The 27,755-nt window shown below is 44.4% G+C and overlaps 1 protein-coding gene across 3 annotated transcripts in view; it reads left to right on the plus strand.

Moving 5' to 3' along the window:
- Positions 1-27,755, plus strand: part of ARFGAP3 (ARF GTPase activating protein 3) — a 55,028-nt gene that overhangs the window by 9,987 nt on the left and 17,286 nt on the right. For 2 of the 3 annotated variants that reach the window (XM_079938560.1, XM_079938559.1), the window contains exons 3-11: positions 4,523-4,595; positions 6,986-7,117; positions 8,195-8,278; positions 11,127-11,214; positions 14,282-14,344; positions 15,641-15,687; positions 16,270-16,412; positions 21,919-22,047; positions 22,953-23,075. In XM_079938560.1, the coding sequence (XP_079794686.1) occupies positions 4,523-4,595; positions 6,986-7,117; positions 8,195-8,278; positions 11,127-11,214; positions 14,282-14,344; positions 15,641-15,687; positions 16,270-16,412; positions 21,919-22,047; positions 22,953-23,075 (882 nt within the window). The remainder of the gene's footprint in view (positions 1-4,522; positions 4,596-6,985; positions 7,118-8,194; positions 8,279-11,126; positions 11,215-14,281; positions 14,345-15,640; positions 15,688-16,269; positions 16,413-21,918; positions 22,048-22,952; positions 23,076-27,755) is intronic. The other variant, XM_079938561.1, reaches the window with a different exon arrangement.

Genomic DNA, 27,755 nt, shown 5'->3' on the forward strand with positions numbered 1-27,755 from the left:
CAGAGTGGACCTGATGGTCTGGCCTCTTCCCACCCTCCAGGCCTTGGAGCTCTTCGCCCAGTGCCTGTGACGCTGAGTGTCCCAGTGCTCCTCTCTCTGGCTCTGTTTATTCTCAAGTTCACCATTAAGTATGTCATGGGGTGTGACAAGTGCAGGGGGTCTCACCCTTGTCACTGTTGGTGGGCTGGGGGTACAAATACAACATAAATAAGAAGATAAACTATAAAGAACATTGATAGAAACAGAGCATGGTGTCTACTTCTGGTTGGAAAATTAGGCAAAGTGTAAAGGAGGAGGTCACATTTGCAGTGAACTTCGAAGGTCTGGTGAGATTTTGATAACGGAGACAAGGTAGGGAAAAAGGAGGGCCGCACTCAGACTTTACGAGAAGATATAGAGGTGGGAAAAAGTGAACTGTTTAGTAGCTAGTTTTTATATGCATAGGAAAATGAGGAGAAATAAGATTCAAAGGGGAAGATCTGCGTGGCCTTGGGAGGGCCAGTCTGGGAGCTTAAACTTTATAGTCCTGAGGCCCTTGGGGGGGTACACGTGGGAAGGGAAGGCTGACGTGAGCCTGGGTGCAGTAGGCACCCCAGAGATTCACAAGGCAGTGCTAGGTGGGTGGTAGGTGTGAGGATGCTGCAGCTTGGCTGCTGGGGGTCTGAATCCCGTTGCCATCCCTAGCTGTTGGTAAGGTGAGCATGTTCCTTACCTCTCTGTGTCTCAGTTTCCTTCCCTTAAAAGTGGAGATGAGAAGGCTTATACTCATCTTAGGGCTTTGGGAGGAGTGAGCAAATGAACTCACATGAATCCTGGCACGTGGCCAGACCCCAGCTTGTTATTTTCGTTTTGTAATTTTTTAATAAATTTATTTATTTTATTTATTTATTTTAAATAAATACCAGTGCTCCCTGGCAACAGTGAGAAGCCCGCGTACCACAAAAAAAAAAAAAAACCAACTAAAATTAGAATTAACATATGACCCAACAATCCAACTGCTGGGCATATACCCAGAGAAAACCATAATTCAGAAAGACACATGGGGACTTCCCTGGTGGCATATGGTTAAGAATCCGCCTGCCAATGCAGGGGACACAGGTTCGAGCCTTGGTCCAGGAAGATCCCACATGCTGCAGAGCAACTGAGCCCGTGCACCACAACTACTGAGCCTGTGAGCCACAACTACTGAGCCCGTGTGCCACAACTACTGAAGCCCATGTGCCTAGAGCCTGTGCTCCGCAACAAGAGAAGCCACTGCAATGAGAAGCCCACGCACCACAACAAAGGGTAGCCCCCGCTCGCTGCAACTAAAGAAAGCCCGAGCACAGCAACAAAGACCCAACACAGCCAAAAAAAAAAGGCACATGCACCCTAACGTTCACTGCCGCACTATTTACAATAGCCAGGACATGGAAGCAACCTAAATGTCCATCAACAGAGGAATGGATAAAGAAGATGTGGTACATATATACAATGGAATATTACTTAGCCATAAAAAGGAATGAAATTGTGTCATTTGTAGAGACATAAATGGACCTAGAGACTGATACAGAGTGAAATAAGTCAGAAAGAGAAAAACAAATATCGTATATTAACACATATATGTGGAATCTAGGAAAATGGTATAGATGATCTTATTTGCAAAGCAGAAATAGAGACACAGACATAGAGAACAAACGTATGGACACCAAGGGGGGAAAGGGGGTGGTGGGATGAATTGGGAGATTGGGATTGACATATATAAACTATTGATACTATGTATAAAATAGATAACTAATGAGAACCTACTGTATAACTCAGGGAACTCTACTCAATGCTCTGTGGTGACCTAAATGGAAAGGAAATCCAAAAAAAGAGGGGAGGGACTTCCCTGGTGGCTCAGTGGTTTAGAACCTGCCTGCCAATGCAGGGGACACGGGTTCGGTCTCTGGTCCGGGAAGATCCCACATTCCACGGAGCAAGTAAGCCCGTGTGCCACAACTACTGAGCCCACGTACCACAACTACTGAAGCCTGCGTGCCTAGAGCCCGTGCTCCGCAACAAGGGAAGCCATGGCAATGAGAAGCCCATGCACTGCAATGAAGAGTAGCCCTGCTCGCCACAACTAGAGAAAGCCCCCACGCAGCAACGAAGACCCAACGCAGTCAAAAATAAATAAATAAATAAAATAAATTTTTTAAAAAAGGGGATATATGTATACGAATAGCTGATTCACTTTACTGTACAGTAGGAACTAACACAGCATTGTAATAAACTATATTCCAGTAAAAATTAGTTTAAAAAATGTTGTAAGGCAGATTAGCAAATTTGAGTACGTATATCCTCAATTTTAGGACTTTTAAAAATGTTGGGGCTTCCCTGGTGGTAGGGGCTTCCCTGGTGGCGCAGTGGTTGAGAATCTGCCTGCCGATGCTGGGGACGTGGGTTCATTCCCTGGTCCGGGAGGATCCCACATGCCGCGGAGCGGCTGGGCCCGTGAGCCATGGCTGCTGGGCCTGCGCGTCTGGAGCCTGTGCTCCGCAACAGGAGAGGCCACAACAGTGAGAGGCCCGCGTACCGCAAAAAAAATAAAAATAAAAGTTTAAAGTCAGCCCACATTCAGGTACCTATTATGTTCCTGTGCTAGGAGTTGAGAGAAAAATGTGGGACACTCCTGTCCTCTGGAACTTGCCGGTTATAACAGTGTGACAGCGTCACCACGATGATGGTAATGATGGTGGTGATGAGAATTTTAGCCATGTGGTGTTTACCATGAGCCAGGCACCTTTCAGATATTAGCTTTTTTAATTTCTATGAGAGCAAAATGGATAATACTGTAATTATCCCTACTTTACAGATGAGGAAAGTAAGGTGCAGAGAGGTTAAGTAATTTCTCCAAGGCCGTACAACTCATAATGGCAGAGTTGAGATTTGCACTTTCAGGCTGCCTCCAGAGACTGTGCTGTTAGCTGCCACCCTGTGACCAAGGAGGGTGGGGATGGCACCTAACTCAACTTGAAAATGTGGTGACTAAGCAAGATCTTTCAGGGAAAGGATTTCAGAGCAAGCTATCTAACTTAGTCACCTTGCTTGGTAATCAAATTCTAAAAAGAGATTTTTCTTTTTTTTTTTTTTTTGCGGTATGCGGTACTCTCGCTGCTGTGGCCTCTCCCGTTGCGGAGCACAGGCTCCAGACACGCAGGCTCAGCGGCCATGGCCCACAGGTCCAGCCGCCCCGCGGCATGTGGGATCCCCCTGGACCGGGGCACGAACCCGTGTCTCCTGCATCGGCAGGTGGACTCTCAACCACTGCGCCACCAGGGAAGCCCTAAAAAGAGACTTTTTTGTCTTTATAAGAAATCTGTTTCTTATAAAGTATGGTTTAATTTTTACTTTTTATATATTACCATGAAGGCGCTTTGTCCTATGTATATGTAATAATAATATGTATTAGTATTATTATTAATCTTATGGTAGCTATTGGCTTCAAAATAACATCCTAGTATTTACGAAAGTTAAATGATACCAATAGGCAGAGAAATAAGAGAAATAGGAACGGCAGCATAAAAGACATTTTTTGGTGAATCTAAAGCTTCTTTTCTTTCTACCTTGCCCATTTTGTAAAGGGTGTTCAACCTATACCCATTTTATTTTATTTTATTTTATTTTGAGATACGCGGGCCTCTCACTGTTGTGGCCTCTCCCATTGTGGAGCACAGGCTCCGGACGCGCAGGCTCCGCAGCCATAGCTCACGGGCCCAGCCGCTCCGCGGCATGTGGGATCTTCCCGGACCGGGGCACGAACCCGTGTCCCCTGCATTAGCAGGCGGACTCTCAACCACTGCGCCACCAGGGAAGCCCAACCTATACCCATTTTAAAATGTCCACATTCCTTTCCAGTTAGTGTGGGACAAGCTAGTGTTGAATATGGGTTAGCCTTGCCTTTTGCTCATGTCTGTGGATTCAGTAGAAAGATTTCTAATATTGTCGCGCAGTCATATCTTGCTTTACGGTGATCACTTGGTGAATTACTTTTGTTAGGGACTACAATTATTGCCTTTTTCTTGCTCTGATTTGATCTTAGGTTATAGGTAAGTAGGGCATAAGGTGTCGGTGGGGGATAGGAGGCACTTGCAGTTTTCACTTAAGCAGCACTAAAACCTGAGTTTCCTCCGCTCCCTGGTGGTGGTGATGTTGAGTGACCTTGAGACTCCCTTCTACTTGATGGTAAGACTGTGAGCACCCTCCAGGCTCCTGTTAGGGGTCACACTGGACAAATCGATAGCCAACCTTAAAAAAATCCAAACAGTACATCTATTTTTTGGAGCCTTGGCTTCTAGGAAGGGTGAGAGGGGCCAGGAGTGGCTTGTGCCAACTATTGTGCACCCTGGAGTCCTAGCACCCTGGAAGCCTGTGTCACTGTTAACGCAAACTTAGAATTCTTCAGGATCCGGAAGATCGAGGAAAGCTTATCCTCAGAAGTTTAGTGGCTTGATTATGGGGAAGAACAGTATTAACATTTAAGAATATTTTTTCCATTTAGATCTACAGAGTTGGATTCTAACTGGTCTTGGTTTCAATTGCGATGCATGCAAGTTGGAGGAAATGCTACTGCAGTAAGTTCATTTCAGACTTGTCGTTTTCTTCTTGTATAAATATGTGTTGCACTAGTGAAGAAGTTTAACGTTTCCATGTAAGAGTTTGGGAGGCCCTGTCGGACCTCGGGAAGACATGGGCTTAGGAGCTGGACGACCCAGCTCGCTTGTTTATCCAGAAATCTATTCAAAACCTAATAAACACGAAGCTCTGGGCTAGGATACAGTGATGAACAAGACAGATGAGACCCCGCCCTTACAGGCAGAGACAGAGAGCAAGTAAAGCAGTAAATAAACAAAGTAAAAGGTGGTGGTAAGTGATTTGAAGAAAATTAAACCAGGAAGTGATGGCATAGAGGAATTGGGAGACTTCTTTGTGATAATACAGTTCTTTAGTATCTGAGGGTGACTTTTGTACTCAGATGGAATGCTTCTAGCTTCTTTTACCTGAATTTTATTTAATTTATTAAATCTACAGATTAAAGAACCTGTTTTCCAAATCTTCAATTACAGTTTATAAATATCATGTATCAATTTATAAACTTAGTAATTTCTGTGTAAAAAATAACTTTTTAAGTGTTCAATTAATTTATAATTTTAAAAGAGCAAATTTCCTTAACCCCATTTACAAACCTAGTTAAGGATCCTCACACATTTTAAACTTCATTTACAAATTCAGTATATCTGATTTCTAGAACGCTAAACTGTCAGCCTTATAAATCTAGCCAGCAAAATCATCCTTTATATAAAATACCATCGTGTTTTTATGCCAAAATGATATAGGTTGAGTAAATAGAATTCCCTTAGACGTACCATTAAACATTCAAAGTATTGGAAATCAAATTTGTCTACATTTCAAATAAAAATTATGTCTAGCATCAATTAAATATTTAAAATTAAAACAGTAAATCTAAAATAGTAGTCTTCAAAATACCCAGACTCCCCTGGACCAGCGTATCTCAGCGTTTTTTCATTATTGTTCCTTAAGCAGGAAAATTGAATTAATAGATGAACTTATTTTAAATCTAAGTTGGATTTAGTTTTCCCTAGTGAGAGAAATTAAATACTAAGGAATATGATTTTGTCAGGTAAGGGTGATCTTTGGAAGGCTACAAACCATTGTAATAACTAAGATTATTTTTTTTCCCACTTTCCAGGAAACCATTTTTGCCCCTGTTGAGAATGCGTGCCTTAAGTATTTCAAGCATGTTACTAGAAACCCATACCCATTTTCGTTATGTCCACAAACTTGTTCCTCAACTTAATACTGTGGGCTTGATAGTATCTGTCCTTGTTAGTTTTATAAAACTAAAACTAAAACTAAACCCTCCTAGGCTGCAGAGTCCCCCACCAACTCCAGAGAGCGGCTTCCTCGTCTCAGCCAGTGGAGATGGGGCGGATGGGGTGAGGCAGGTCAGTCAGTGGTCCTTCAGCTCAAGCAGTGGGATTGAAACCATCCTGCCTGGGTTTGAGTGCCAGCTCTGCCCCTCGCTTGTCTGTGTGACGTTGAGCAAGTTGTTGAAACTCTCTGCTTCAGTTTCCCTGAGAGTCTGGCCACGAGGATTTGACGGGATGGTGCCCACAAAGGACCAGACAAGACCTAGTACATGTGGGTGCTCCCTACTGTTACTCATCCCATTGAGTTAATAAGAGGATCCCTCATGCAGGCTTTTAGAGCACCTGCTTCAATTAAGATATGAATACTGTAATTCATTGTCTGTACATAGATCAGAGGTGGTTGAAAGCAGTGTCCTCTAATTGTCTAAACATCTGTTTCATCACCTTGCCTATGCTGTGGTCTCCGCTGATGAAGAAATAGTGCTCGACAAGGAGGTTAGCGTGGCTCCTGACTCGTCAAAAATTCCAATGTAGGGAGCCCCCTGGTGGCCTAGTGGTTAGGATCCCGGGCTTTCACTGCTGTGACCCGGGTTCAGTCCCTGATCGGGGAACTGAGATCCCACACGCTGCACAGCAGAGCCAAAAAAAAAAAATCATCTCATATAGATACAAAGAAAAAAAGAAAAAAAATTCCAGTTTAGTGGAATCTACACTAAAGTGGGTTCCTCAAATTAAAAGTAGTCCCGAGTGGAAAGCGTTCCCCCAAATAGCACTCAGGATGATGGAGGTGGCTTAGTGGAGCAGGAGGTGGCTTAGTGGAGCAAGGAAGGGCCAGTTATTTTGTCTTGTGAGGCACGTCTCATGTCCACTTGTACCAGAATGTTAATGTTACATCTGTGGAAGGTATTACCCCTTTTACAAGGAAAAATTTTATAAAAATTTTTCATGGTTTAAATTATTTTGGTTTTCACTAGTATTTTCAAAAAAGTCCTTCATAGCATGCAGTAACGTTTTTGATCACCACGTTAGATTTAATGCAGCGATGCTGTTAACCCGCCTACTTTCCTTTGCAGTCTTCCTTTTTCCATCAACACGGGTGTGACACCAACGACACCAATGCCAAGTACAACAGTCGCGCTGCCCAGCTTTATAGGGAGAGAATCAAGGTGCTGGCCTCCCAGGCAACCCGGAAGCACGGCACTGACGTAAGCACAGCGGGTTGTGGGGGGGGGGGGGTCTCTTTCAGAGGAACATTTGTTTCAGTAGAAAAAGTAGTTTTTACCCCAAACAGTAAAACTCGCTAGCCGGCTTCTCTTACAAGGAAGCAGCGTGTAGTGGATTCTTACTATTCACGGTCCTGCTTGGTAAGTTTGCTTTGAACACTGCACGAGAGTCCTGCAGCACCACCTTTGTCAGCTGATCAACACTAACCTTATTTTACCTGTGTTTCTGTTTAAAGACACCTTCTTTAGTGTGTATTGTTGACTCACTGACACTGAGCTGGCGGCCGGGGGCATCGCGGCTCGAGCTGAATGACGCTCAGCTAACTGCATCCCTGTGCTTAGGAACGCGAGGTGGCGCTTCAGCACCGTGCTCGGGACCATTGTAAACAATGGGTCCACCAACAAAAAGCACGAAAATGTGGAAAGCGTGTCAGTAAACAGCCCGCAAAAGGGACCCGTGTTTACAGCAGGAGCCGAAACAAGGAAGCAGAACGTCGCCTTGTTCCACCTCAGCTGGGAACGTGCACCTGGGGTGACAGATTCTCTGCTGCTCTGCGTGTGTCCGTGCAAGACGGCAGATTTGGGGTCACAAGTCAATTGTAGCATGTAGACAAATTCGCAGACGTGGAATCCACAAATGATGGGGGTTGACTGTACTTTGGAACCCGCCCTTAGACGTGAAGCCCTGGCTCTTTGCTTTTCCACAAATGATGGGGGTTGACTGTACTTTGGAACCCGCCCTTAGACGTGAAGCCCTGGCTCTTTGCTTTTCCACAAATGGTGGGGGTTGACTGTACTTTGGAACCCGCCCTTAGACGTGAAGCCCTGGCTCTTTCCTTTCCGGAAATGGCTTGGGGAGTTGGCGATTGCCTTCCACAGGGTCTGGTGGCAGAAGTTACTGGATTGATGTGTTACTAAAATGTGCTCAGGGGCCCTGACTTTACAATAATGGAAAGTACAAATCTTTAGCAGACAGGCCTCCAGAAAGGGAGTGAAGAGCATTAAATAAACACTTTGAAGCAAGTGAAATGCTGAGCGCTGCATGTGTTTTTGTTCCAGCTGTGGCTTGATAGCTGTGTGGTTCCACCTTTGTCCCCTCCACCAAAGGAGGAAGATTTTTTTGCCTCTCACGCTTCTCCTGAGGTATGTGTTACGCTTCACGTAATTTTCATGTGTGCTTCTAAGGCATAACTAAAGTTATCAGCAGTAAAGTTATAAAGGGCATATATTTTAAATGTTTCAGTTAGGATGTAGGCTAAGCTGCTGTAGCAAACAGCCCTGAAATGCAGTCAGGCCTGGAATAAGGTAGGAGTTCATTTCCCACCAGCAGTGCAGAGGTGGGCCGTCCAGGGCTGACCGGGTATGGATTTTGCTCTTCTCACTGTGCGGCTCCTCCCTCAGGGTGCAGAGTGGCTGCTCCAGTTCATGACCTTTCCCAGCCAGCGGGAGGAGGACAGACATTCGGGAAAGCAAGCGCCCCATCCTTTTACAATCTAGAGGTAGCACACGTCACTTCTGCTCATAGCCTGCTGGCTAGAATTCAGTCCCGTGCCCTATACCCAGCTTCGAGGGAGGCTTGAGGACGTCTTACTAGGGGTCTCCCCAGTGCAGTTCAGAGCTTTGGAACTGACAAAAGATGAAGACAGTTTTTTGTGTTTTTGGGGGGTTTTTTTTTGGTTTTTTTGCAGTACACGGGCCTCTCACTGTTGTGGCCTCTCCCATTGCGGAGCACAGGCTCCGGACGCGCAGGCTCAGCGGCCATGGCTCACGGGCCCAGCCGCTCCGCGGCATGTGGGATCTTCCCGGACCGGGGCACGAACCCATGTCCCCTGCATCGGCAGGCGGACTCTCAACCACTGCGCCACCAGGGAAGCCCGTTGTTGTTGCTTTTTTAACCCAGATTTTAAGAGTGGTTTGAATCTCATTGTCCCTATTTAGCTGTGTACGTAGAACATATCTCAAGGCTATTGTGAGAATGAAATGCGTTAACACAGGTAAAAGTAGCTGGTACCCAGAGCAGAGGAAGCCTTCAACAAGTGCCGTTTCATTAACCTCATCTTCGTATTCCGATAGGAGTAGTAACGACAATCCATGGTCCCTCTGTGCATTTTCCCCAGTCGCTTAGATCAGGGACGTGAGGCCTGCAAAGCCTGAAGTATTTACTAACTGGCCCTTTAAGGAAATGTACGCGGCCCCTGCTTATAGCCCCAGATGTTCTGTTAGCTGCCCTGCATCTTCCAGTCCCGATGGGGAGGGGCCCCCGTTTGCTTAACTGCTACTCAGTCCTTTCACTGATTTTCAAGAAAAAGTTATGTAAAGTTGTATACCTTGCTGAACCTTGATTTTTTTTTGCTATTATAATTTGCACATTATGTACATGTTATCTTTGACAGAATCAGTAGTTACCAGAAATAGTTATCAAAAAAGATGGGAACAGAAAACAAAAGAGAAGCGTGTGCTGTCATGATCTGCTGCTACTGTTTAATATAGAACTAGATACAGAATATCCATGATTAGTAGCTGAGAAATGTTAGCAATAGAAATGATGGGCTAAAAAGAGGAGAGAGATGAACAGTTTGGTGTGGATTAGAGTTGGAGATATTAGTATGAATTCATGTTCATTTTAGTGTCTCTCTGTCTTTATGTATCTGTATGCACACGCACACACACATACACATGATGGAGAACTAATTGCAGATACGTGTGTACACACGGGTTAGTACACACAGATATATGACCTAGCTCTGTCCACTGAGAGGCCTAGAGACAGTGACACCCCAGGACAACAGGCACACCCAGCACCCACACCTTGGTTTCTAAATGCTGTTTTCCAATGGAAGGACCCAGGGCTGCCTTTGGAGAGATGGCCGATTCTAGGACTGGGACTGCTGCGGCAGATAAGCCTGGAGCGCCCTACGGTGCTAGAAGAAAGGAAGTGCTAGGAGGCCGGGCAGGGGGAATGGACGAGGACATGTCTGAAGGACTCGGGAACCAACCTGGAAGAGGTGCCGGTGGTCAGAGCTGGAACGATTTGAACAACAAAATAATGATAGTATTGGACTATAATCCAAAGAATAAATAAATATCCATACTAATATAAGTGGATGATTGCATAAAGAAATGGAGGGAAAGGACAGTCTTCCTTACAGAAAATTCCAAACCATGCATATACCTCTCCACCCTTCTGGAGGTGGGGCTCAACCCCCCTCCCCTTGCATGTGGACTGGACTTAGTGACGCTTCCCAGGACTAGAGGATGGAAAGGGGAAACCGGTAACTTTACAGGGAAAAGACTGCCAGGTGCCAAACTAACCAAGTGAAAAAGATTGGCATCACTAGTGCACAGTCGTGTTGACATGAGGCACTGAGGGGGCACCTCCTCTCTGCTGTTCTTCCCCCAGACCTAGTCTAATCACAAGAAAACATCAGACAAACTCAAAGTGAGGGGCATTCTACAAAATACCTATCAGTACCCTTCAAAAGTTTCAAGGTCCTGAAAAACAAGGAAAGACTGAGAAACTGTCACAAAGCAGAGCAGACTGCGGAGACGTGACGAATGCAGCGTGGGGTCCTGGCTGGGTCCTGGAACAGAAAAGAGACCCTGGTGGGAAAACTGGTGAAACCCAAATAAAGTCTGGAGTTTAGTGAATACCGTACCAGTGATGACTCTTCGCTTTGACAAATGTACCCTGGGTATTTTAACATCAGAGGAAGCTGGGTGAAGAGTCTATAGAAGCTTTTATCTTTGCAACTTTTGTGTAAGTCTGAAATTATTGCGTAATAAAATTTTTATTTAAAGAAAAGGAGGAGAAATAAGGAATTTGAGCATGGAAACGGAGACTTAAGAACAGGTATATTTTAATATCTTATCCTTCCTTCCCACTAATCCAGGTAGGAAGGTGACTGTTTAAATTACTAGGTTTTTCCCCTGTTATTTGTTTTTTATGACTTTTCTTGCTTAGCTGGTAACGACTTTTCTCCCCTTGCTTCAGGTGAGCGGCACAGGGTGGACATCAGCACAACCAGAACCATCTTCTTTAACACCAGGGAACGTGGACGCTCCTCCAGCAAACAATGAAGGTAGTGCTGAGACCCGCCCTGTAGTGCTGTCCTGTGCTTCACTGGCATCTGTGGAACTACTAGAAAATGAGAATCTTGCATTTGCTAGGGAAAGATGCCCATGGTCAGTTATAAAGTGGGGAGAAAAGATTACTGAACACAGAATATGATCTCATTTTTATAAAAAAGAGAACCCAAATCACACACACAGTTAACACCAAATTGTTCACTGGAGAATGAAATTACTGAGGATTTTTACTTTCAACTTGCTACAGTTTGGGGTTTTTTTAAAATTTCATTTTATTTTATTGATTTTTGGCTGCGTTGGGTCTTTGTTGCTGCGCGCGGGCTCTCTCTAGTTGCAGCGAGTGGGGGTTGCTCTTCGTTGCGGTGCACGGGCTTCTCATTGCGGTGGCTTCTCTTGTTGTGGAGCACTGGCTCTAGGCACGCGGGCTTCAGTAGTTGTGTCACGTAGGCTCAGTAGTTGTGGCACACGGGCTCTAGAACAAAGGCTCAGTAGTTGTGGCTCCCGGGCTTCAGTAGTTGTGGCTTGCAGGCTCACTAGTTGTGGCGCACGGGCTTAGTTGCTCCGCGGCACGTGGGATCTTCCCGGACCAGGGATCGAACCTGTGTCCCCTGCATTGGCAGATGGATTCCTAACCGCTGCACCATCAGGGAAGCCCCCTAATGTGAATATTCTAACTCTTACAATTTATTAGCGTAAAACACCTTCTGAGATTGAAGGTTACCTGCCACGGGAGGTTTAGTAACCTCTGAAGTTCAGATGTCTCCGTTTGTTTACTAACAGAAAGCTAAGGGAACTGAATGCAGACCAAGATGTTTTCTTGGAAATCTCTCAGAAGCTGCGTCCCTAGCTGATGAATTTCCCCTAAAAGGTTTTACTGTTTGGAATCCTGCCTCCTTTTGCACCTGCAACAACACTTTCCTCTCTCTTCTCCATCTAGAACTTTTCTTAAGCTGTGGTTAGTTAGGGAGACTTGTCGTCTCAAGGCTTAACCCAGAATTTCATGTGTTAGCATCGGTTGCAAGGTACAGTCTCAATTAAATGTAAGGGTCACGCAGTGAAAATGAGAGAACAGAAGAATTTTAACAAATAGAATATGGGGCCTGCAATGCTCTGCTTCTGTGTTGTTATTCACTGCTGTTCCTACAGTGCCCGGAGCAGTTCCTGGCCCAGAGTAAGTAATCAATAAATGTAGAATCAGTTCTCTTTCTACAAATTGGCATTATTCTCACTCATTCTGCTTTTGCCTATTTAAATGCCTTAACTAGAGTTTACCTTTTAAAAAATGTATAAAAATAAAATACTTGAGTTTACTGTAAACCACTGTTGGGCCTGCTATTTTTTTTAGAATAGCTTTATTGAGATATAATTTGCACGCCATAAGAGTCACCCTTTAAAGTATGCAATTCAGTGGTTTCTAGGATATTCACAAGGTTGTGCTACCATCAGTACTATCTAATTTCAGAACATTTTCAGCAGCCCAGAGAGAAACCCCTACCCACTAATAGTCACTCTCCATTCTTTCCTTGTCCCAGCCCCTGGCAACCACTAGCCCGCTTTCTGTCTCTAAGGATCTGCCTAGTCTGGACATTTCATATATATGGAATCATACTCTGTGTGGTCTTTTGTGACTGGCTTCTTGTGCTTAGCATAATGTTTTCAAGGTTCATCCATGTTGTAGCATGTATCAGTATTTCATTTCTTTTTATGGCCAAATGATAGGCCACTGCATGGATATATTACACGTTGTTTATCCATTTTTAACGTAATAAATAAAATTAAGTTAAAATAACATTTTTAAAATAAAAATTTTAATACAGTTCCTAACCAGAATCGTTTTGTTTAGATCAACTAGCAAACAGAGCAGATTTCTCGGCAACTGAAAATTTAGGTTTCTGTCACTGATATAACTGGTATTAGAATTTCCAAATGTTAACATATATTGGGTGTATAGTCCACATATGTACTTGGTATCTCAGAACAGTTTACTTTATAAAGCATTTTTTAAAATTAATTAATTTATTTATTTTTGGCTGCATTGAGTCTTTGTTGCTGCGCGCGGGCTTTCTCTAGTTGCAGCGAGCGGGGGCTACTCTTCGTTGCGGTGCGCGGGCTTCTCATTGCGGTGGCTTCTCTTGTTGCGGAGCATGGGCTCAGTAGTTGTGGCACTCGGGCTCAGTAGTTGTGGCTCGCGGGCTCTAGAGCGCAGGTGCATGGGCTTAGTTGCTCCGTGGCATGTGGGATCTTCCCAGACAAGGCTCGAACCCGTGTCCCCTGCATTGGCAGGCGGATTCTTTTTCTTTTTCTTTTTTTTTGAATTTTTGAATTTTATTTATTTTTTTATACAGCAGGTTCTTGTCAGTCATCCATTTTATACATATTAGTGTATACATGTCAATCCCAATCTCCCAGTTCATCCCACCACCACCACCACCACGCCCTGGCCCCCCACTTTCCCCCCTTGGTGTCCATACGTTTGTTCTCTACATCTGTGTCTCTATTTCTGCCCTGCAAACCAGAGGCGGATTCTTAACTACTGGACCACCAAGGAAGTCCCTCAGAAGAGTTTACTTTAAAACACCAGTCCATGGGACTTCCCTGGTGACGCAGTGGCTAAGACTCCGTGCTCCCAATGCAGAGGGCCCGGGTTCCATCCCTGGTCAGGGAGCTAGATGCCACATGCGTGCCTCAACTAAGAGTTCTCATGCCACACCTAAGGAGCCCACATGCCGCAACTAAGACCCATCGCAACCAAATAAATAAATAAATAAATAAAGTAAAATAAAACACTGGACCATAAGGTAGAATTCCAAATGATATTAATTAGGGAGACCAATAACATTTTTATTCTACAAAGCAACTGGATACAAAATATACTTCTGTTTTAATGGACTTTTAAAATTCTTAAAATGATAAAATAGAATATGGAGCTAAAAAGAAAAGGCAGTCATTGACAGAATTGGATAAGATTCGTAGTACTGAGCAAGTTGAGTGTATTATATATTCAAAAGCACATTTGATGAGTCTATATTCTGCGTTAATATCAATATTTTCAACTTTCAGGTGGACCAGAACAAGGACCAAGTGTGGAAGGTCTTAATGCACCAACAAAGGCTGCTCTAGGTGGTATGTGTTACCCTGTATTGGGATTTAGAGAGTGAGATTAACTAAGAAAATAATGAATCCTGTCTTTACATTCTGCCTAGAACTCCAAATGTAATGAGATTTATTTAAGCAGAAATGCCCTTCTGTTTCGGCCAGCTTGGTGACTGTGAAATGCAGCAGCCTCTGTACCCGGCGAAGGTTGCTCTTGATGCTTTTCATTTGCTGGTTTATGTCCCAGCATAAGCAGAGGTCAGAACAGCCAAGTCATTCCTAGCTACTCAAGAACTCTTAGCATTTGCTTGTCTTTCTGATTTTATTGTAGATGAACTTCATTTCTAATTTTTCATTATCGGGGAAATACAATCTGAAATTAGTGCATATTACAGTGTATTAATTGGACAGCAACTGCTTTGGTGAAAAATAACTAAACTATTAGAAATGTTCCAGATATTTTCGTCATGTATTTATAATAGACTTGTAGGAGATTGGGAGCAGATTATGTGACTACCGCAGTACAAATCTAAAAGAAAGTGATGAAAAGGAGGATTTCCATGGATGGCTTTTTCATACTTGAAATGTAGTGAGTTTATTCCCTCATTAGGACTAAAAGTTTTAATCTTTGTTGTTTGTGGTTTTATGCTGTCTTTTTCCTGTTAAAGCACATTCTCACTTTGTAAGAAAATAATTTTTAGTCTTACTGGGTCTCTTTTACATAATTCTAAACACAGAATATGTAATCTATGATTAAAATTTACCCAGAAAACAATTTTTAAGAAACTTTATCTAAAAGCATCATATATTTTTGTGCAATTTAGGATGTAATGCTACCAAAATAATAGAGTGTTTTATATTTCTTATTGGTTAATATGATAACATGAATCAGAGTGGAAGGCGCTTCCCTGCTTTAGTTGTATACATAATGCCTGGCTAACTTTCTGCTTTAAAACAATTTTGAAATTTGTTGAAGAGCAGAGATTAATAGGAGGGTTTGTTCTAATGTAATATGAAATGCTCCTGAAGAAAATAGTGAATGGGGCAAACTCAGTCTCTTTATTTCTCTTCAGTGGGGTGTCCCAAGAACATATGTAATCTCTGAGTTTGGATACTACGTGGAAATACTGAGGACTCTATTTTGATAAAGCTCTGTTCATGTAAAGCACACTCGTATACTTCTGGATGACAAACTAATGTGGAAAATGTTATAGTCTCTTAAATAATAAAATACAGTATCTTAGAATTTTAAAAAATACACTGAAAATATACACTGAAATTATATATTTCCATTGGTCTGACTTTCTACTTTTTATTTTTTGACAGAGGTTTCCTCTATCATAAAAAAGAAACCAAATCACGCTAAAAGAGGAGTGAGTATTATGTATAAAATATCTGATAGTTCAGCTCTAAAATGGCTCATGCACTCAGAAAAGCCACGTTTGTCATTTTCCTTTTATTTTGAGCCATATCATAATGAATGTGGCTTTGATAAAGAGCTTGTTTTGTTCAATGAGGGGATGTTATACTTAGTGAAGATTTTCTAGAACGAGTGTTTAACATTTCTCTGTCAATGACAAAATTCTGAAAAAAATCAACAGAGGCTCCCTGGGAGTTTCTGTCATGGTTACGGTTCTGAAAGCAGTGCTGTCTGGTGAGGCCGGGCGGGTTGTCATTGGTTGAATGTTGCGATGCCGTGATTCCTTTCAGAGCCCCTGCTCTGGAGGCAGGTGCGGGCTTTGAGTCCCGACCTCATCACTTGCCGGCTGTGGGATCTTGGTTGAGTCACTTAACTGGCAGGAGCTTCAGGTCCTCATCCATCACCCGGGGATGGAGACAGTGCTGGCCTCATAGAGTCGTGAGGACCAAGTAATAACCCTCGATAAATGTTAGCTTTTGTTGCAAACGTTTTCAAACAGTTTGGGTAGAATGTAATCTTATACTGTATCTTCTAGCTTGGGGCCAAAAAAGGAAGTTTGGGAGCCCAGAAACTGACGAATACGTGCTTTAATGAAATTGAAAAGCAAGCCCAAGCCGTAGATAAAATGAAGGAACAGGAAGACCTTCTGGCCAGGGCGGCACCTAAGGAAGAATCGATGTAAGTTTGATTGGGTCATAGTAATATGTTTCTGAGATATGCTTTCCAAATGCCATTTATTCTTACATATGTGTGTGAGGAGGATAATGCAAAATTCAGTTTTATGATAACGAAAACTGCATGGACGTGTAGGTTAGAAGGGGAGAGACCAGGGGAGAAGGAGGCAGTCGCCATTTCCGGTTGAAGCTGTGCAGACAGGATTGGGATGGGGTCGCGGGGAGGGAGAGACAGAAGCGCTCAGGAGGTGCTTACGCGGGAAGGACGCTCAGCATCGTCCGTCATCAGGGAAATGCAAGTCAGAGCCCCAGGAAGATGCCACTTCGCTCAAGGTAGCTGTAATCAAGAAGACAGACAGCAAGTGCTGGCAAGAATGCAGAGAAACGGGAGCCCTCGTGCTTTGCTGGTGGTAGTTACCACATGACCCAGCAGTTCCACCCCTCAGTATATTCTCAGAGAAATTAAAATAGGCCCGTGTAGCCACACCAGAACTTGTACATGTGTTCATAGCAGCATTAATCCCTATAGCCAAAAAGGAGAAATACCACAAATGTCCATCAGGTAGGGAATGGATAAACAAAACGTGTATGTCCGTACAATAAAATATTATTCGGCCATAAAAAGGAATAAAGTACTGACACGTGCCGCAGCATGGATAAATCTTAAAATGTTTATGCTAACAAAGAAACTGGACACAGAAGACCGCATATTGTATGATCCCTTAGAAATGGAATGTCCAAATTAGGCAAATCCAGAGACAGAAGGCAGACTAGTGGTTGCCAGGGGCTGGGGGCAGGGGAGAGAACGCGGTGTGACCGCTAATGGGCGGGGGTTTCTTCTGGGGGTGATGAAAATGTTCTGGAATTAGATAGTGCTGACGGTGGCAGCCTTGTGAATATGCTCAACTGAACTGTGTACTTTAGAAAGGGGGATTTTATGGTATGTGAACTATATCTCAGTAGTGAAAAAAGGTGTTTATAAGGTGAAGCCCCGTTGAACTGGGTGACTAAGTTCTAATTGTGTGATGGAAGGTTGTGGGTATGGTGGCATCTGCAGAGCTTTTGAGGCTGGATCTTGAAGGAGTCTCAGAGTCAGACTTGGCACGGGGCCGGGGGAGAAGGAAGAGCCTAAGAGAATGAAGAAGAGGGAATCCAGGCGGTGGCACTGGGGTCCTTCCTGGATTGGGGACGTTGCAATGATGCTGGGGATCGCCCTGAAGTCAGGCGGGCAGTTTTACATCACATCTGAGGGGAGTGCTGTGAAGAAGGGGTGTGCTTTGGAAAGTGCGTTTGGTGGCGATATCCAGGACAGAAGGAACGGGAAAAAACTGGAGGCCAGTAGGCCAGACTGGAGACTTGTTTTAGGTAGATACTTAAGGTTCCTGGGAGGTTTTCATTTGTGTTGAGAACAGAAGGGACACATGGCCATCTGGAAAGTGCCCGTGACTGGGCATAGAGGATGGTAAGGAGAGAAGAGAGGAAAGGCGACTTGGAGTCCTGTTTTGTATGCATGTTTATTTTATTTATATGGTGTTTTCTCTTACTTTCACGTGCATCTGTTTTAGCTTGAGTTAATTACTACAGGCTGCCTAACGAAGAAAATACTTTATGAGGTTGTTGTGCGGATTCCTTTAGTTAATTCTCATTAAAGTGCATCGAACAGTGCCTGGCACATAGTAAGTGCTCAACCAGTGTCATTTCTTGCTATTGATGCTCAGAGGACCATACGATAAGCCGGATAATTTGAAATTGCTAGTTATTCCTCACTGTCCTTTAACTCACAGAACGTAGGGGGCAGCACTAAACTGTATTTGGGTAAAGTGTGACCTGAAATGCTCTTTGTGAGGTTTGCTCTGAGTTCTCACAGACTTCACTTTGATGTCTCTCTGACTTAGCTAGGCTTTTTGACACTGGGCAAGGGGGAAGGTTAAATCTGAGTATGGTTGGGACTTCCCTGGTGGCGAAGTGGTTAGGAGTCCACCTGCCAGTGCAGTGGACACGGGTTCGAGCCCTGGTCCGGGAAGATCCCACATGCCGCGGAGCAACTAAGCCCGTGCGCCACAACTACTGGGCCTGCGCTCTAGAGCCCGTGAGACACAACTACTGAAGCCCGCGCGCCTAGAGCCCGTGCTCCGCAACAAGAGAAGCCACCGCAATGAGAAGCCCGCGCACCGCAACAAAGAGTAGCCCCCGCTCACCACAACTAGAGAGAGCCCACGCACAGCAACGAAGACCCAATGCAGCCAAAAATAAATAAATAAAAAAAATTTAAGAAAATAGTTTAAAAAAAATATGAGTATGTTTGAAAGCAGGCTCTGTCCAGATTGCTTGTGCCTGAGGTTTTCCCAGAGAATGTGTGAAATCCCCGCCTGATCAGAACAGGAGACGTGGAATACAGGAAGCAGCAGCTCCCTTCCTGTAGGTCAGGTGGACAGAAACTAGCATGTTACTACTAGAAACAACACCAGCCTCAACGTGTCTCTTTCATTAGGACCATTCAGTACAGCATAAAAGCAAAGATGCAGATCATGAGGTATTTATGAACTGGACTTGGGAACCTAGTTTGACCCCTTTCATGGCCTTGTTCAGAACAGCTGCACCACCATGCCCTAATCACCGTCCTGCCGCTCAGACACATCACAGCTCAGTTTCACCAAACTAGCGCTGTGCCAGCTATGAGGAAGTGCCCAAGCTTGATGTTAGTCTTCTGCAAGTTCACTTTTTTTTTTTTTTTTCGCGGTACGCGGGCCTCTCACTGCTGTGGCCTCTCCCGTTGCGGAGCACAGGCTCCGGACGCGCAGGCTCAGCGGCCACGGCTCACGGGCCCAGCCGCTCCGCGGCATATGGGATCTTCCCGGACCGGGGCACGAACCCATGTCCCCTGCATCGGCAGGCGGACTCTCAACCACCGCGCTACCAGGGAAGCCCTGCAAGTTCATTGTTTTAATGGCTATAAATAAAGTTACTTCAGTTCAATCAGCTCTCAGGAGCGGTATCGTTTCTTGTGTTGTCGGACCACGAAACTAAACGATCCATGCAGTAGCCTGAGCCTCGCCTGGCGGCCTCTGGGCCCATCCTCAGAGGCGTCTGTGTGCGCAGTTGGTAGAAAGAGTAGGAAGATACAGTGGTGCCGCTGGAGCTGCTCTCTTGCTGACCTGAGTGTCTGGCCAGCCCTCCCCTGAGCTGAGCTGGTACTGGAAGGGCTTCTGCGGGTCTGAGAAGCTTGGAGTCCTGGCTTCCTTATTCCATTAGTGCTTCCAGGGCCCGGCTGTTAAAAGTGCACACTTTTAAAGGAGGATAGACCCAATCGTACGTCAAGTACCCCAAGAAGGAAAACTTCCCCATCTCATACCATCCCTATCCATTCATCTCCAGAAGACTCTGTTACCACAGTTCTACTGATTTTAAACAGATCTATTGTTTTCCTCCAAAATTTATACTTGAAAGAGTATATTATATTTTCCAAGTAATAAAGTGGGTATGTTACCATTACCTGATCTGTAGGAATAATAGTAAAGAAAACCAACTGCCAGATGAAAACAAAACAGAAATCCTGCTTGACTCACAGCAAAAGCAAGGTGATTTTTTCCTAGTAAGAAATTCTGTCGTCATTCCCTTTTACTACAGAGAAATGTATTTATATCATTATGGAATTTATACAGTGCCTTTCTTACAAGGAATTCGTGACGTTTTACACAATTTTATAAAATGGATGGTAGCTTAGAAATCCTGATAAGGTAGGTATATCATTTTTCAAGGCCCTGAAATTTTGTTGCTATTTTACTAATATGATAATTTACTCTTGTAATTGTTAATATAGGCCTGGTTTTCTTTATGAAAAATTAAGTATTTATAGCATGTTTGGAAATCTGAGAGTGAGAGACAGCGTTTCGTTCGTCATTTCTCACCTGGGTGCATTATTTGTCACAAATATTTGAGAGATAGGCGGTGAGTATCCGGCTGGTGGTGCAGAGGAAACTATTGGCTGAGAAATGACAACTCCGATTTTTTTTTTCTTTTTTTTTTTTTAGTTTTTATCGGAGTGTAGTTGGTTTACAATGTTGTGTTAGTTTTAGGTGTACAGCAAAGTGAATCAGTTATACATATACATCTATCCACTCTTGTTTAGATTCTTTTCCCATATAGGCCATTACAGAGTATTGAGTAGAGTTCCCTGTGCTCTACAGTAGGTCCTTATTCGTTATCTATTTTATATATAGTACTGTGTATACGTCAATCCCAGTCTCCCAGTTTATCCCTCCCTGCTCCTTAACCCCTGGTAACCGTAAGTTTGTTTTTTACATCTGTAACTCTATTTCTGTTTTGTAGATAAGTTCATTTGTACCCTTTTTTTAGATTCCACGTATAAGCTATATCATATGATATTTGTCTTTCTCTGTCTGACTTACTTCACTCAGTATGACAATTTCTAGCTCCATCCATGTTGCTGCAAATGGCATTATTTTGTTCTTTTTTATGGCTGAATAGTATTCCATTGTGTGTGTGTGTGTGTGTGTGTGTGTGTGTGTGTGTGTGTGTATACATCTTCTCTATCTATTCCTCTGTTGATGGACATTTAGGTTGCTTCCATGCCCTGGCTATTGTAAATAGTGCTTCAATGAACGTTGGGGTGCATGTATCTTTTCAAATTATGGTTTTCTCCAAATATATGCCCAGAAGTGGTATTACTGGAGATAACTCCATTTTAAATGCTCTCAGAGCCTGATTACATAAAGAGACCCTACAGGAAATTTTCTTGTAAACTGAAGAACCCTTTTGCAGTGAAGTAATCCCTTCTTAATTTATCTATTTGTTAAGTCAAATTTGTATATATATATATATATATATATATATATATATATTTTTTTTTTTTTTTTTTTTTTTTTTTTTTTTTTTTTGCGGTATGTGGGCATCTCACTGCTGTGGCCTCTCCCGTTGCGGAGCACAGGCTCCGGACGCGCAGGCTCAGCGGCCATGGCTCACGGGCCCATCTGCTCTGCGGCATGTGGGATCTTCCTGGACCAGGGCACGAACCCGTGTCCCCTGCATTGGCAGGTGGAGTCTCAACCACTGCGCCACCAGGGAAGCCCTTGTATATATTTTTTATCTTAAACCAGAGCAGACCAACGAGACTAACCTTGTACTTTTGATATGTAATGTTGAAGTATAGTAAAATATTGGTCCAAGTAAGAAATTCTGCTTTTTACTATCCTTTAGAGAGATAATTTCAGTATACATCACGTTATGACATGATAATAAGTGATATAAACTAGAACAGCAATGTAAGTCCAGCAGCAACCAAAAAGTATCTGTAAACTCATTCAGAGTTTCTTGAGCATCTACTGAAAAAAGACCTTTACCCCCCAAAAAATGCCAACTTGCCTTCATAATCGTTAATTATGGAAAGCAGCATGAAGCTGCAAGTAGAGTGGTATGTTTACTGTTCTTCGTAGTTTAACTCAAGAACAAGAATTAAAGCTAAGTTAAGGAGCATTTGGTTTTTCTGGCAGTGTGTCGTCATTACGATTAGCCTATAAAGATCTTAATATTCAGATGAAGAAAGATGAAAAGATGAACATGAGTGGCAAAAAGAAGGTGGAATCAGAGAGACTTGGCATGGGATTTGGAAACTGCAGAAGGTATGTAAGACTCTGCTTTCTTGGATTTCAGAATTTAAACTAGTTTGCTAATCATGAACGGATTTTCCTTGTTAATTTCAACTTCAGAACTGTTTTCTCATTACTCACTTTCTTCAGTTGTTTTGCTTTGCTCTAATGCAGTCCGCCCGCAGCCCTCTGTACCCACAGGTTCTGCATTTGCAGATTCAACCAACTGGGGATTGAAAATGTTTGGGGGGGGGGGATTCCAGAAAGTTCTAAAAAGCAAAACTTGAATTTGCTGCATATACCACTCTTAGGGGCAACTATTTACATAGTATTTACATTGTATTTGCAATTATTTACGTAGCATTTACATTGTCTTAGGTGTTATTAGTAATCTAGAGATGATTTAAAGTACAAAGGAATACTGTGGATTTTTTTTATCTGCTGGGGTCCTGGAAGCAATCCCCCTCAGAAGCCGAGGGACAGCGGTGTTCACTATAGCATGAAAAATTCCAAATTTGATTCTTAGGTAAAAGGAAATCAGTCTGACTTGTCATTAAGTGGATGCCATAAACATAACTGATATATGTGACTGTATTTTGTATAATTAGTTACAGGCCTCACTAAAGTCCGGTATTTTTCAATGCTTACACCAAAACAATATTTTTTTATTGCTCATGTTTTTAACCCCACTAGTAAGTATATTTTTATTGAGAGTGTAAATTAAAACATTCATGGGAATTCCCTGGCGGTCCAGAGGTTAGGACCCCACACTTCTGCTGCTGGGGGCCCGCGGATCGATCCCCGGTCAGGGAACTAAGATCCCAGAAGCTGCGCGGCGAGGCCAAAAAAAAAAAAAAAAGATTCGTTCTTTGGTGAACACGCAAGTGTCCTCGTGAACTAATATTATTCTTTTCTATTTTATTCTCTATTTTCTCCAGTGGTATTTCACATTCAGTGACTTCAGATTTGCAGACCATTGAACAGGAAACGCCAATCCCAGCGAAACCAAGAAAAAAGTATAGCGACGACAGTGATGACTTGCATTTTACTTCCAGCTCAAGGTAACCTGGTAGAAATCATCTTTAAAGTGTCTTTTTGAAAAGCAGTGATCACTATGGACTCACGAGTTTATTTGCGTTAGGAACAAACACAAATCAGTGTACTTCATTGTTTTTAAAAGCTTTGGCTGGAGTCAAGGACGTCCTTTGGAAAAAAATCGGGGTAACCCCCTTTAGTGGATGATGTTTGCTAATACTGAAATGTTTGATAATAAAATCTGCACCCCGGAGTTAAAATTAGAGGTGGGAAAGTTGTATTTATCTAAAATGTGAAATTGGAGAAACATGCAGAATCCCAAAGGTGTATGTTACGCTGTTCAGTCTTATTCCAACAGTTGGAATATTTCACAGCTGCGCCTTCAGCAGCTTCTTTTGTTTTCAGGATACCAGCTTCTGGAGTCTCCAGTTGGCAGGATAGACTATTAAATAAACGCTCTTTGTGTGTGCATTTTTATGAATGTAAAACCCTGTTGCTTTCAGAGGGGCGTCCCGGGATAAAGCCTAGGCCCCGTCCTTCAGCGCTCCCCATCCGACGGGGACAAGTTGCCTAACTCCAGCGTGAAGCTGACCATGGAGAGGCCGTGGTTCAGGTTCAAGCCACTGCAGAGGCCGAAAACAAGTTTAACTTGAATTGACTCACTCTGTGCGGTACCTGATCAGCACAGGGCGGCCTGCTTCACAGGCACCAAGTAAACTTGGGGTGTCAGGAGGTGGGCACCAGCTGGGAAGCTGGGCGACCTGGACTCGAACCCTGGCCCTGCCACTTACTGACTGTGTGATCTGGGCTGAGCTCTGTAACGTCCCTGTGCTACAGCTTCTTCATCTGTAAGTTAGGGACACCAGCAGTGCCAACCTTTCAGGGTGTGCGAGGGTTAAATGAGTTAATACAGAGCGCTGGGAATAGTGCTGTCATGTTTAGCTGCTACTATTATATAGAAACTCAGTTCAGGAGATGTGTGACTCAGTCTAAACGTTTAATTACCATTGTTAGATACTTAAATTAACCTCATTGAGGGCCACCTTCAAGTTTGGAGTTCGGGGAAATTGAATGTGTGCCCATCAGTAATGGGCGGTCCTTACAAGGAGACGCCATCACTCACTCACATCTCAAAGGGCATTACTGTTGTCTGGCAATTACACAGGCTTGAAGCGTTTTCATATACATAACAGATATAAATATATGTTAACTAATTAGAATCTAATCCTGAAATTCTGTAGTCTCCTGTCAAAGTTCATAGGTAAGGAACTGTAATACAGAGAACTATCTTTAAATCATTCTGCTAGCATAGCTTCACATTACTTCAAGTCCAGATATTTAACCCCCAGAAAAGTTAGTAGTTTAGAGGTGTTCCCTGGCAGTGCTTTCAGAGACAGGGTGGTTTGATGTTTGCTGCTTGTGAGTAACCTGTATAACATACTGGGTTTCAGGTTACTTAGAGGTAACTTCCAAATCATGCCTTTTAAAGTATTTAAATACATTTTCTACAGGCTAAAATTAAATGTCTAACTTGATTTGAAGGCTGCATGTGTGTCGGATGTGCACACTAGATGAGAGGAGGATGTGTCCGGGTCAAGAAAACTCCCAGTGGTGCAGGGTCTACACTCGCCTGCTTGGCTTCTCCACAAAGCCTTTTTGATTATTTCACTTCTCATTACAACTCCTATGCAGAGGAGAGCATAGGCAAGTAAAGGCAGTAGGTTTCCAGCTCCATGAGTGCTGCCGCTTGGTCACAGGGTTGGAAGGAGAGGTGGCTGCGGGTGAGGACGGGCCCTGGGGGGCAGCTGGGGAGCCTTGCTCCTGGGGGGCTTCCTCTGCCCGTTGGGAGCTTTAGGAATCCTGTTGGCCTCCCTCTCCAAAAGCTTAGTCAAAAGACTTAGCCCTAAAGGCCTTCGTTGCTATGGAACAATTATTTATGGTTTGAAACCGGGGAGCAGATGGCGTTTTTATGTTGACCGCACTTACTGGATTCCTGCCAGAGACCTTGGTGTGTTGTTTATCATCACCTGCAGGTTGTCTAATGGGAACGTAAACGCCTCTGCTGGTCCTCCTTATGGTAGCTACTATTGGTAGAACAATACTTACTTTGGCAAATGAAGTCAAATAAACACGGACTCTCGGAAAGCAGGCGTATTCCATGAAGAGCTCTCATTGCTTCCAAATAATTCATTAGCCCATTAGAGCTTGAATATTATGAATTATGAAAGAGTACTGTTTCTATTAAAAATAAGACCAACCATATCTTGGGGATTTGTTTTTTTGTTTGTTTTTTTGAGTTCCATTGTTTCCAGGATATAAACAATGTAATTATATATTGAGTACCAAATAATGAAACTAGAACAACTTGTTCAGCCTTATAAAGCCAGTGTGGCCTTCAGTGGAACAGACAGTTGTCTATAGCTGTAAATCAGATATGTGCTATTAGGGTGCTCTTATCAAGGGATTGTAAGGAATGTTTTCAGGTTGGGTGAAGACAGACTGGGAGGGCGAAAATAAAAATGAAATGTATTAAGAACAAGGATCTAGAAATCAAAACATTAGAAAGTCAATAAAGATTTGGAGATCCGGGGCAGCTGTTGTGTTTCCGAGGAGAGACAGGTGCCCCACAGCCATTGGTGGATGCCCGTCCTCCACCGCATCCTCCCTGGTGCATCGGGAGGCCCTCCCGCACTGCGTACACCATGTAGGAGCACGGGGAGCCTCGCTGGTGAGTGGTGGGAAGGGCACCCTCCCCGCCGCAGTGCAGAGAATACGACGTGACGGGCTCCTGCTCATCAGTAGGACCCTAGCAGAATGGCTTTCTCTCTCCTGATTTTTTAATTGTCCAGTCATTAAAAAAAAAAAAAAAAATCCGATGGCCCTACATTCCAGGATAAGCACTTTGGCTTATCGGAATGAAGAATATTCCCTTAGAGTGGTACTAAATTCAAAAAGTCCTGAGTACCAGTGCCTCAGAGTTGTGAAGGGCCTGGAAGTTCCACCCACCTCCATCCAGTGCTCACCCCCACCCCACCACAGAGCCCTCCAGGAGACAACGCAGCCCCTTAGCACTCCTTCCCCTCCCCTCCCTTCTACCCCTTCCCTCCCTCCTCCCCTCCCTCCTCCCCTCCCTCCTCCCCTCCCCTCCCCCCCTCCCCCTCCCCCTCCCTCCCTCCCTCCTCCCCCTCCCCTCCCTCCTCCCCTCCCTCCTCCCCCTCCCCCCTCCCCTCCTCCCCCTCCCTCCTCCCCTCCTCCCCCTCCTCCCCTCCCCCTCCCCCTCCCTCCTCCCCTCCCTCCTCCCCCTCCTCCCCTCCCTCCTCCCCCTCCTCCCCCTCCCTCCTCCCCTCCCCTCCCTCCTCCCTCTCCTCTCCCTTCTCCCCCTCCCCCTCCTCCTCCCCCTCCTCTCCCTTCTCCCCCTCCCCCTCCTCCTCCCCCTCCTCTCCCTTCTCCCCCTCCCCCTCCTCCTCCTCCCCTCCTCCTCCCCCTCCTCCCCCTCCCCTCCCTCCTCCCCTCCCTCCTCCCCTCCCTCCTCCCCTCCCTCCTCCCCTCCCTCCTCCCCTCCCCTCCCTCCTCCCCCTCCTCCTCCTCCAGGCAGCCTTTCAGTCCAACAGCAGCTCCATGAGAAACACTGCCCTATGCTTACATATCTCCCTGGGTTTCTGAGCTCAGATCAGTCAACCTCATAAGGGCAGGGTCTGAGTATGTCTCCTTGCCCAGTATCCTCACCCAGCAAGTGCCTGGCTCCTCATAGGTGCTTATTAAGTAGTTTTAAAATTCCTTATTGAATCGGTCCTAATTCTTTCACTTGGTCCCTTAGAAATATGTCCGTCAGATATTTGAAGGTAACTTTCCAGGCCAACAAGTGGATTCCATCTTTCAAACCTTCTTTCTCAGACGTGACTTCGAGCCTCTTCGTTGTTCTGGTCTCTTCTCTGAACAGGGATTGGTTGTCTCTGTTCTCTGAGCAGAGCCCAGTGGCTCAGGCTCATCCGCTGATCAGCCGCAGGGAGAGCCTGGTCAGTTTCTAGCTGAAATCCAGATACGCTTTGAACACTGCGTGTTTTCCTTCCTGGAGAGAGAGGGCTAGTGTAACCAGCTTTGTTCTTAATGACCTCCTTGCCAGAGAATGCAGAAACCACATTCGGAAATTCTGCCTTTTTTCTATTATTCATATGAAGTCATACCATCTGCTTCAAACGGCAGGTTTATGCCCCCTCCTTTTTCTGGTTTTTTTCCTGCGAGAATAAAAGAGTATATTGAGTCTTTTCCCCCGCCCCCCATCTTAGCTCATGAACTCCTTATGCCCTCGGGGCTTGGCCCTCACCTTGTTTCCTGTGTGCTTCCATTCTTACTCTCTGCAGAAACCTTGGTGACATTTTTGAAGCCTCTGTGTTCTCTTCCTTCATCCTTCCTTTCCTCAGGCCCAAGCATTGGGATCCGCGTCTCTCTTCTGAACTTCGGGAACCACCTTTATAAGGAGTGCATGCCTGGCCGGGTTGTTTTCCGCCCTAAGCGGTCCTGAACTCTGAGGTGGCACACGGTCACTTTCCACTGCGGCTCTGGCACGTCCGCCTCACCTGTCAATCTCTGTCCTGTTCCAGGCAAACCCTGCTGCTCTTGGTCAAAGGTTTTTCTCCCACCACTCAGGACCAAAAGCTGTCCCTGAGCCTTGCTCTCTCAGCGATGCCCTGCTCAGTGACGCTCAG

The sequence above is a fragment of the Stenella coeruleoalba genome (genome assembly GCF_951394435.1).
Source record: "Stenella coeruleoalba genome assembly, chromosome: 11".
NCBI classification, from domain to species: domain Eukaryota; kingdom Metazoa; phylum Chordata; class Mammalia; order Artiodactyla; family Delphinidae; genus Stenella; species Stenella coeruleoalba.